General features: G+C 45.1%; 1 protein-coding gene across 4 annotated transcripts in view; it reads right to left on the reverse strand.

Annotated features, from left to right (window-relative positions):
• The window catches only part of plxnb3 (plexin B3), a 102,162-nt gene that overhangs the window by 17,750 nt on the left and 72,862 nt on the right, over positions 1 to 11,550 (reverse strand). For 3 of the 4 annotated variants that reach the window (XM_019869386.1, XM_019869387.1, XM_019869385.1), the window contains 16 exons: positions 10,238 to 10,342; positions 9,986 to 10,147; positions 9,751 to 9,902; positions 9,566 to 9,666; positions 9,273 to 9,490; positions 9,020 to 9,198; positions 8,857 to 8,923; positions 8,630 to 8,776; positions 8,300 to 8,377; positions 3,040 to 3,118; positions 2,854 to 2,957; positions 2,692 to 2,779; positions 2,456 to 2,622; positions 566 to 726; positions 336 to 483; positions 188 to 252 (listed from right to left, as the gene is read on the reverse strand). In XM_019869386.1, coding sequence (XP_019724945.1) covers positions 188 to 252; positions 336 to 483; positions 566 to 726; positions 2,456 to 2,622; positions 2,692 to 2,779; positions 2,854 to 2,957; positions 3,040 to 3,118; positions 8,300 to 8,377; positions 8,630 to 8,776; positions 8,857 to 8,923; positions 9,020 to 9,198; positions 9,273 to 9,490; positions 9,566 to 9,666; positions 9,751 to 9,902; positions 9,986 to 10,147; positions 10,238 to 10,342 — 2,021 coding nt within the window. The other variant, XM_019869388.1, reaches the window with a different exon arrangement.

The raw sequence follows: 11,550 nt of genomic DNA on the forward strand, positions 1-11,550 counted from the left end.
TACATCTGAGATCAAATTTGCTACAGTGAAAAACCCCCTGTTGTGAAAAATTTCTTGCTGCAAACATGATTTCGTTGTCGAGGAGTTTCACTGTACGGCTTTGTGAATGGGGGACACAAGGCACAGCCAACTGCCTAGAGTGTGGATTGTGTGCTAAATGTTCGCCAAAGAACCCATGGTAACTCACCTTTCCACCAGCTGTTTATATCGAGGGATTTCCCGAGCATAGAGCAACTTGTTGACTGGAGAATCCTGATTGGACAGAAAGCAATCACATGGTTTTACATGTTAGGCAACCACAAAGTCGAGCATGAAAGACAACACGAGTGACGTACCCGCCCCACTTTGTGCTCTGATGTGGTGCAGGCATCAATAAAGGTCTGAGCAATGACAGATAGCACAGCATCAATACTGTCCGTCACCTGGACATCCAACACAAACTGGGGGTTCTTCAAGATATTCACCCAGAACCTGAGAGGGAGACTGGTTGTGCAGGAACAAAGCCAAGTTAGACATACAGACATCCAGACAGGTTGGCTGCCCAAGTGATTAGTTGGTGTCTTACCTGTTGGTCTTCCATATGTGGACAGTCTCTGGGTCATCAATGCCGTGTTTCTCTGCCATGTCATCCAGGAAGTCAAAAAAAAACCTGACAGCAATAGGAGGGGGACGCTTTGTGCTCAGAATGGCAACAAAGATGTCATCCACAAACTTCTGCAGAGTTCCCTATACGCACACGTAGACAAGTATGTCAGGACTACAGGACACATGAAGACCTAAGTACAACCTTCAGGGACAGTAGTCTGGTCATTAAATATCTTAGGCTCGGTACACACATTAGGATTTTCTTAAACATTGTTTATCTTTGGCAGAACCCACACGTAAACAGGTGATTTTAACCATGTCACCTGGGATATTACTCTTGCCTCTTTCCACCAGCATGTCAGTTATCCCACAAAGAAGAATAGGACTTATAGATATGTTTGCATACAGATCAGTTACACGCAAACATGAAGGATGCATACTCGCCCTCGTGAGTTGAACGACTACAGACCTTTGCACTTTGCACGTCATGAAGACACTAGAGCATCGGGTCCTGGAGCTTCTTTTTCAGCTTTTAGTGCAGACAATTTGCCTCTCGAGAGAGGCCGGGTGTTGATGACGCAGTTGTCTACCATCTACATTGTACCCTCACATACCTGGAGGATGCTATTGTTCAACTTCTCCAGTGCTCTTAGTATGACCCGGCCCAGCCTTCTCCAGGAGAAACTGAACAGCATGGCTATGGACCACCATCTTGTGCACTGGGTTTCAGACTATTTGACTGACAGACCATAGTCTGTTATAGTGGGGGGGGGGGGCGTGTAATGATCCACCCCTCCGTGAGCCACCCTTACCGTGGTGGAGGTGTTTTTGCTTTCCAATGATCCAAGGACCTAAGTTGTCTGGGGCTTTATGCCCCTGGCAGGGTCACATATGGCAAACAGATCCTAGGTGAGGGACCAGACAAAGAACAGCTCATAGACCCCACTGACGAATAAAAATATTGAAATCAGTTTTTCAATCCAATCAATCAATTCCCTTGCAAAGATTTGTGTGGTTTTGCAATCATTGGATGATAACTCAAACTTTTTTTTTTTTTTTGGTGAGGCGATGCATTTTTTTTTTCCAAGTGAACGTTTGTATATTTCCATGTCACACCTCTAATATGTCACATTTTTGAGAAAAGGCAATTTGTCTGACAGAAAGAATCTTTGACGAGAACTTTTAATGCTTATTGAGGACAAGAAATGTTCCTCACGTGGACTCTCCAACTTTGTTGCTTTTGTTTACTTGAAAGATGACCCGGAAGTATATATACACACATTAAAAAAATGTATCCCCTCACAAAAAACATTGGGTGATATCACAATCATGCTTTAAATTTTTTTTCATGTCGTATGGGGAGAACCCACGTTTTTACAAAATGACATTGGGTAGGACCCCCGAAGACAACTGGCATATCGCCTCTAGTGCTCCCGTGACCTGAGTGAGGGAGAATAAACAGATATTACTTTGTTGACTGACGTTTCCTCGTTAGTCAGTCAGTCACTTCATTAACTTACTACATTCTATCACATCACAGTTTGCGGAGTCAACTTGCTCAGGAGAACATGGCTTCTCCCTGACACATGGAGATTTGTGTTCGTAAACATTGAACACTTTCATTATTTAAGATTGTCCGACCCGACTGGTTCTGGCCCCTATTATAGCGACAACAGAACTCACATGTAAGGATAATCTTATGAGACAATCTTATAGGACATAAGTTTGTCAAGCGTTTGACATCCGTGGTCCGGAAGAGACAAGATCTGCACAAAAACAGCCTGATTGCCTGAATGTGTGTGCCCAGCCTAAGATTAAACTGCTCTGAAAATGACAGTTGTCTGGTAAGGACATTCACACACACCATTACCTTCATAGACAGTAGTCTGGTCAGGTAAATCTCAGGTATGGCCTTGGCTCGTTCTCTTTCCTTCATGCTGCTCTTCCTGTGTTTGGGAATTTCCAGGTCTTCACTGCTTTTCACAAGATGCCACAATCGAAGTCCCTCCTCTTCTTCATTCTCCAGCATTGGTGTTTCTATATCAAAAAGATGTTCCACTTAGTTCTTAAGCCCATAGGTTCAAAATGTGCTGCACAGGCTCTTACTCTCTCCAGTCTGGAACACCTGATTCACTTGAGTGCCACTAGAAGTCTTGGAACGCGGGACAAGAGCGACTGTGGCTCCATCTGGAACCTGAAGAAGCAGAAGAAAATATCAAGAGAACCAAGCCATCTCACTGAAAACCACTCAGAAGTGAAAATTATTACTTTGTAATGTTGCAGCGTGTTGAGTCGTTTCCAGCAATCTTGAATTACAGCTGTGACATCATCATCTGACAGAGTCAGGTGTCCCGCCTGACCTGAACGCCACTCTATCAATCAAACAAGGAAAGGTGGTTGGTTAGAAGCAATGGTCAATCAGTGGTTAGACTAACGGCTGAGACAGGTTTTCACCCAAATCGAGGCTGTCTGCTATTGGTCTCTGAGAGAACGGGACTCCTCTGTAGACCTGGTCCAGGATCTTGTCCTTCACCTGACCACAGGCACACAGTGAAATGGGCGATTGTTAAACCAGCCACAGCTAAATCGCTGAGGGTGAGACTTTAAGGTAGATAATGCATATATATATATATATATATATATATATATATATATTGTATCTGGAAAGCATTTGGCCATTTGCAGCATTTTTACATGCACCGTTTTTGCTTTACAGTGTATTTTTTTTTTTAGTTCGCATTTATGTTTTTTTTTTTAATTATTAGTATTTTTTTTTTGCATTCTCCCTGTGTTTGCAGCGTTCGGCAATTTGCAGCGCATTGATCCTGTTGGCCACCCTATGAAAGAATACCAAAAAAAACCCCACAACAATAATTGGTTAACTAAGAGTTATAACAGAAAACATGTTTTTGTAATTCACTTCAATGTAGGAGCATTTTTATTTAATTAATTGATGAAATAATCAAAACAACAATCAATTCTAAAAACATTCAATTGTGACAGCTGTATTGTTTATTTATGTTTATTGTGAGTAAAAAAGATGACAGTCCCTGGATGGGGCGGCTAATAATTACGATTCACCTTGTGTATGCACCGAGTTCCAAAATCTGTGAATGCTGTTGTGTGATTTTGATCAGGGGTCTGCTTGACTGACTGATGTTGCGGTGACATGTTTATATAGAGGAAAGGTGGACATAACTGAGGACAGCATGCGGACAAGTGGGAAGGGTAGGCGTGAAAGAGGACGCTTAAGGCACACCCCCAGTAGCATTGTGCAAAACAACATCATGAAAATGGCAGCTTGGCAGAGAGTTTACGAAGCATGTTTGAACTACAAGCTATGAGTTACGCGGAGGACCATTGCAATCGAGCAGACGCGAGAGAATTGAAGATCAACTAATCTTTGGTGCTTGGTGCTTTTGTTTTATGAAACTACGCCATCTACCCAGCCGAGCAGGGATGACCATCGCGTAGCAACATCCAGCGGATTACAAGGAACAGTTAGCCATCTTCCGCTCCTACTGCAGTAAAAAGTTTAATGTTCTGCCTTACATTGAAAAAAGATGGTTTCTGAGAGTTTTTAATCCTGTATTCTGCTGCTCTGCCAGGCTCACTGGGCTCCCATTCCCGACTGTTCTCTCAACCATTCCCCACATTCCTAGTTTACCTGCTTGGGCTACGGCAAGTGATGAGGGAAAAGCATACTTTGAATTTTGAAAAACAACAAAAAGATTGCCGACAATGTCATCCAGCCTAACCACATCACTAACATGGACGAGGTGCCGCTCACTTTCCACATCCAGGTGAACCACACTCTAGAAAAGAAGGGAACCAGCACGCTAGCGAAACACACAACGGGGCGCAATAAGTCTGCTTTTATTGTTGTGCCTGGTTGTCATGGTAATGGACAGAAATGACCACCTATGGTGATTTTTAAGCCGAAAAAAACGTTTCCAATTGGAATCAAAGTGAAGTTGTGAGCAGCGTGCGAGCAATGGTGAAAACAACTTGTGAATGGATTGTGGATACTTGGGTTCATGTGCCTGCTTGCACTGTTGTTGGAGCTTTCACTTCTGAGGAGCCGAATGGGAATGAGACTGAGTCTGACAATGATGGAACCTGGCGTGGTTGATGGAGAACTTGCCCAGCTGTTATTTTCAGATATAGAAGAGGTGTCAAATTATCACATTAATTGCGATTAATTAATGAGAGACATATTTAGTGCATTATGTTTTCGAATCTAAATTTCAATCTCTACCTTTATTGTTTCTGGAGGTGTGTTGCCTTTTTCTAATGTCCCTTTTTATGTGTTGGCTTCCTGTGTTCGAGTTGTTGAGGGTGGAGAAGAGATTTACAAAAACAAAACAGTGATATTCTCCCTGGTGGTCGAAACTAAAGGTCGCAGGTAGCGACCGAGCGACAGCAAACAGCGAGAGAGAGCACCAGCTAGCGAGCTACCGAGCGACGGCGAATGGCGAGAAACAGCACGAACTAACGAGCGAGGCTCAGTGGTGGCAGCCAAACGATCTGCTGCTAGCCAAACGACCTGCTGCAAGTCAAACCTGCTGCTACCCAAACCACCTGCTGCTAGCCAAACCACCCGCTGCCCACCAAACCACTTGCTGCTAGCCAAACCACCAATCGACCTACACCACACTCTACGCATGCCTCCTCTTGCCCCTTCGTCCGGCTGCAGCAGCTGCACCCGCCTTACTGAGAAGATTGTTGAACTGGAACAGAGAATCTCCACACTCTACCATATCCGCGATGCTGAGCTGCAGATGGACACAATCATTTTTGGTCCTGGACAACCAGAGTCTCCATCTTTCACCGACACAGCTGCTGCCGGCAAATCTGCTTCTCCCTCAGTTGACAAGGCCACCACTCCCGATCCCGCTCTTGAAGTCTCCTTGCCACTCGCCGATCCAGATGACACCTGGACATGACTGGGTGCCAAGCCCAGGTCCATGTCCAGCTCCACCCCCCACAAGCCTGTGTCCAGGTCCCTGATCCAACGCAGTGGGAAAGACACAAATCCCAACCACTCCCTGCAGTCCAATATCCAGCTGAGAAACACCTTTGACATCTTCAATCTCCGTGACTTCCGTCCTCTTGCTGGGGTGCTGACAACTTCCCCGCCATCCACAACACAGTCCAAAATGAAACCCTCTCCTCAGATCCCTTCTTTAGAAAATCCTGTGCACCCCTTCTCCTCCATTGCTCACCGCCGCTCATTCCCTCAGTTCACTCAGGCCCCGCAGCGCACTGTCCCTGGTCTCCTCCCGCACTCTTCTGCCTCCACTTCACCACCACTGACTAAACCTATGCCAAGATCCACTCTCCCTTCACCCACCCCTGCCTGCCCACTTCGCCCCCTTTTTCCTCCGACCACCCTGATTGTTGTCGACTCCATAACCCGAAACCTCCGGTTCTTCAACGCAACAACACACTGCTTACCCAGAGCCACTGTTCCCATCATCCTCGCAAAACTCCCCAGCCTGCTTCATCCACTCCCACCATCTGTCCATAGAATTATTGTACATGTTGGCTGTGTTGATCCATCCCACCGGCAGTCAAAAATCACCAAAGGTCCCTTCTACAAACTTCTTCAGTTCCTCAACTCTACCGGGAAATCAATTTTCATGAGCAGCCCACTCTCTCCGCACCGTGGCATGGGCATTTTCAGCCGCATTCTTAGCCTTCACACCTGGCTCCAAACTGCCCGCAGGACCCACAATATGGGCTTCATTGGCAATTTTAACATATTTTGGCGCCGTCCATCCCTTTTAAAGGCGGACGGTTTTCACCCCAACAAACTAGGCAGCAGAATACTGGCAGCAAATGTCCAGCATGCTGTTCACCACTCCACAAGTTTTCTCGGCATAAATCGCACACCTGCACCTTCCCCTTCCTCCACTTTACCAACACACAGCACTTCCGCCTGCCATAGTCCCCCCTCCAGGCCACAGCTGTCACTGTCTCGTCCTGCTGCCATCTACCCCATTCAATCCATCATCACAGCCTGATCCCCTCACTACTATAATAACGAGAGAAAATATTTTAAAATGTCAAATCCAAATCTCCACCCACTCTCCCAATCTTCACTGTCTCCCACACATCACAAAATCCTCAAACTGACTCTATTTAACACCCGCTCACTCAACATCAAAGCACTCGTCTTACACGAATTCATAACTTCACCACCCACATCCGCGGCCACACTCTGGACTTGGTCTGTTCTCCCGGTCTCACCATCAAAAAACTCTCTAGCACCAACCTCAACATCTCCGATCACCTGGCTATCACTCTGGACCTCCACCTCCCTACCACTTCCCAAGGAAAAGCGCATCATATCATTCAGAAACCTCAAATCCATCTCCCCAACTGACTCTTCTACCTCCGTCCTCAACCACCTTTCCATATTACCTCCTCCATTGTCCCATGAACCCACTGTTCTCACCAACTACGACAACAGCACTCTCTCCTCCTGTCTCAATCAACTCGCCCCCATCAAAACCAAATCTGTGTCCTTCACTCGCTCAGACCCCTGGTACACCCTGGAACTCCGCAAACTTAAAACCCGAAAACGCCAGCTCAAAAGACTCAATAAAAAATCTGGTTTAATGGAGGCGCGGAACATGGTCCACTCAGACTAAATGTCCCTCACATCCCCAGGGACATGGGAGAAGTTCTGCAGGAGGTGGGAGTTGTAATTCTTTCCCACAGGGGATTCTGACAGATATTCTCAGCAAAAGAGAGACTTGATAGGTTTTAGGACAGTTTATGTTGTGTGTGTCCAAGTTGTAACGAAATAATTTATACATATAGAACTGTATCATCAGTATATAATTGCAGTTGAACATCTGGGCAGGCTGTATGTAGGTAATTTACACAGAGACTGAACAGAATTAGGGCCAAGATAGAGCCTTGGGGTAGCCCTGTTGAACACCCAAGGTAAGGTGACATTGAGTTTCCAATCTGAACAGTGTTTTCTATTCGGCACGTATGATCTCATCCAGCATAGTGCACCATCAGAGAAGTTGAAGTAGGACATTTTTTTTAATGACTACATTATGATTTAATGAGTCAAAAGCTCTTTTCAGGCCCAGGAAGACAGCTCCCACATAACCAACTTGATCCACTAGACCTTTGATGATCTCATGGAAATAACAAATTGTGATTTCGGTTGAATGGTATTTTTGAAAACCAAACTGCATTGCATGTACTGGGTTATTGCCACTGTTAAGATGGTCAGTTAGCAGTGATGCAATCCATTTCTGAGCTAATTTGAAATGACTGTGATGATACTTATCGGCTGGTAGTCTTGTACTTTGGTCTTCTCCACAGCCTTTCACACTGGAGCAACCCTAGAAGTCTTCCAGGCAAATGGCACGCTACATTGATTTATGGAAAGATTTATTAGGTGTGCAAATGGTTTTGCCAGGGCAATTTTATGTTGTTTGAAGAGGTTACTGTCGAGACCAAAGACTTCTTTAGCTTTAGAGCATTTCAGAGAAGAGAGCATTTCCAGAACCTTAGGTACAGTTATTTCCCTTAGTTTAAAAAGTGACTTGTTGTTATCCAGACAGAGCCTTCTTCACTAAGACGTGAGGAACAAACAGGTCACAGAGAGAAAAGTGAGAAGTTGATACATGGGTGGATGTGAGTCATGAGGAACAGAGAGACAGGTCATAGATTTGACCTGAAGAGGTACCTGTGTGATGGTGTCAGTGTCCAGCACTTTTACAGGACAAGGGCAGTTGTCATCAGTTCCATTCTTCAGCAGAAGTGTCTGAACATCACATACACGCATGCATGCACACACACACACACACACACACACACACACACACACACACACACACACACACACACACACACACACACACACACACACACACACACACACACACACACACACACACACACACACACACACACACACACACACACACACACACACACACACACACACACACACACACACACGTTGAATATCTCTCAATCCAATAATGTGAGTGCAAGTGTGCATTGCCACTGTTACCATTGCACAGTAATCGATGTCCTCTCGTAGCAGGTGGCTGTCGTTGAGCGTACGCTTGGCTTTTCCCGTCACAGCATCCACTGGACCTTTGTCCACCTGATACTTTATGGCTCTGTAGAGCATGTAAAGCGGTTCACCTGCCACCTCCTGAGAAATAAATACATGCGGGTGTCAGATAGACAAATGATAGGCTCAAGGCAGACAGTGAGGGACAAAAATGAATGTACCTTTAGAAAGGAGTAGAGACATATAGACATCCAATTGGTCAACATCTTCTCCACAACCGTCTCTGTCCTGAAACATCAAACGAGGGCATATATAAATACACTTTTCATATCATATCAAAACCTCTTCCTCTTGATGTTTCCTCATCTGAAATAGTTAACATACCTTCGCAGCATGAGTTTAGCATTCTTAGCAACATACTGCTGAACCAAATCCTGCAGTAGACACTTCATGACCTCAGTGAAATACTCCAGTTTATCATGCAGCACCATGGTCAGGAGACTGGCCACATAGCCACGATCCCGCTGCGAGAAGCCCTGCTGTGCCTCCAGGGTGTGAATGAACTGCAAGACAGACAGGATCTGGTTGTCACCCAACATCCACGGTGTCCTCCAACCTCACACATTGCCCCACCCACCCTCGTGAGGAAGAGTCTATTGTTGAGCAGGTTGTTGAGCTGCTGGAGGCCCTGCTCCACTGTGTGTCTTCTGGACTCTGGTAGGTCCAATTGGTGGCTCAGTGGCGCCGCCTGGTGGCCAGGGAAGAAAACTCTCTCTGCGTATGTGTGATAGTCTAGCAAGGGGAGACCCGGTCCTCCCACATCGCTGCTCAAATCCGTCATTTCTGTCATCAGGTCTATAAAGCACATTGAGAAGACTCTTCAAGCAAACATTGGGCACATTTTGACCAAAATTTGATGTTTTTGTTGACCTGTGAACTCTTTCCGACATTGATCGCCCACATTGATCTCCAATGTTTCCAACTGCAACAAAACCTTTTTGTAGTCTCTTAGGGCCTGTTTGCTCTTTCTCCTAAATGCAAAAACTTTCATGAATAAGACACTAAGTTGGCTAAAACCCTGTAATTATATTTAATAGAGCGTGACAAAGACAAACCTATACATGAGGATGATGATGAACACTGACAGGATGACGACGGCGGCTCCAGCCCCCAAACCAATCTGAGCAGCCAAAGGGATGGGAGGCAGTTGAGAGTCGCTGTCATACTGCACCATTCCCAAGTCCACCTGCAGGTTACCCATCACCACCTGTGACAGTCACACAGTGTTTTCAAGCTTGCATGCCATTTAATAGGAACACCTCTATCAGCAGCGCACTTCCAAAAACTAACCTGGAGGCGGGGTAGATGGCTGCTGTCATACACACTCATTGGTTGGACTTCAGGTGGTTCACAATACAGGTGAGTGCTGTCCAGCGTCTTCACCTCACACTCCTCGTCTCCAAGACGAGCTGACACTTCCTGTCTGGACATCGCTTGTGTTAGGCCCTCACCCTGATGGCAACAACACAAAGGTACATTTTAAGGTAGGCAGTGACACAGTGGTGATATGTTTCCATAACAACAAATATTTTATCACCTCACCTCCACAGCAATCACACCGCCAGCCTTGAAGTGGTACGGAGCATCCAGAGCTTCGCGGTTGAGTGGAAAGAAGCGTGGATTGGGATAGTAGATAAAGCTCTTGCCCTGAAACACAGACAAGTAAAAGGTGTGAGACGAACGAGTCATTCAGACAGGTGGTGACAGGAAGATGGGCAGCGGTTGGACGTTGTTACTGTACTTAAGTAGATTTGTACTTGAATTCATTTTCCAAAATTTTCCAGTGGCGGCATGGTAGTGAGGGTTAGCAATTAGCAATTTACCATTGCTACCAACTTACAATGGAAGAACACACAAATATTGCATTCGTTTCTGCACATAAAAACCCAACATATCCCAACAATCTAATTGCACTTCAGAATTAAAGGGCCAGTAGGTATAATTGCAGTGATAATGTTGAGCTGCAAAGCTGTGACACTGAGCCCTAATCGGAATGTAGTCCTCTCCATAGCCATCCCACAATGCTTTGTGTCATGCTGGACTGCTGACTTGGCAACAGTCAACCCCTTGCAGTGTGGTGACGCATACCCGCTATCATGATCTGAATCGAATCATTATAAGAAATCGTCCTCCAAATGTGCTTAAAAATGTTAAATTAAAAATGTACTTAAATGATTACATTTAAATATACACCTTACAACAGAAATGTTAAATAAGAATGACACTCCAATAAACACATTTAAAGACAAACTTTTCTTAAACATTTAATGCAAATGTGTAGTAATGTGCCTTGTGATCGGCTGGTCACCAATTGAGGGCGTACCCATCATACCCCTCGAAGATAACTGGGACAGTTTCTCGCGCACCTGCAAACCTTGTGAGGATAAGTGCTTTGGATAACGGATGGATGGATGTGTAGTACGGTACACTCCTTAAAAGTTGACCATTAAAGTGTATTTAATAATAATAATAATACATTTTATTTATAAGCGCCTTTCAAAACACTCAAAGACACCTTACAATCAAACAAGAGCAATAAAACCACAGATAAAATTATAAATAAAAAATAATAAAAGAAGAGACGAGTTTAAACTGAGTACGCAATTTTAAATACTGCATTTTCACTACTATAAGGCGCCATTAAAAGTCTTAAATTTTCTCCAAAATGGACAGGACTCCTTATAATGCAGAGCGTCTAGTGTATGCGCCGAGTTCCAAAGCCTGACTGAGAGCACTTCTGGCCGACACGCTGTTTATATAGAGAAAAGGCGGGCGTGAGTGACGACAGGCATGCGGAAGTCCGCCAATGAGTGAAGGGTGGGCGTGTAAGAGGACGCTAAAGGCACGTCCCTAGC

The sequence above is a fragment of the Hippocampus comes genome, unplaced genomic scaffold (assembly GCF_001891065.2).
Source record: "Hippocampus comes isolate QL1 unplaced genomic scaffold, H_comes_QL1_v1.1 scaffold468, whole genome shotgun sequence".
NCBI classification, from domain to species: domain Eukaryota; kingdom Metazoa; phylum Chordata; class Actinopteri; order Syngnathiformes; family Syngnathidae; genus Hippocampus; species Hippocampus comes.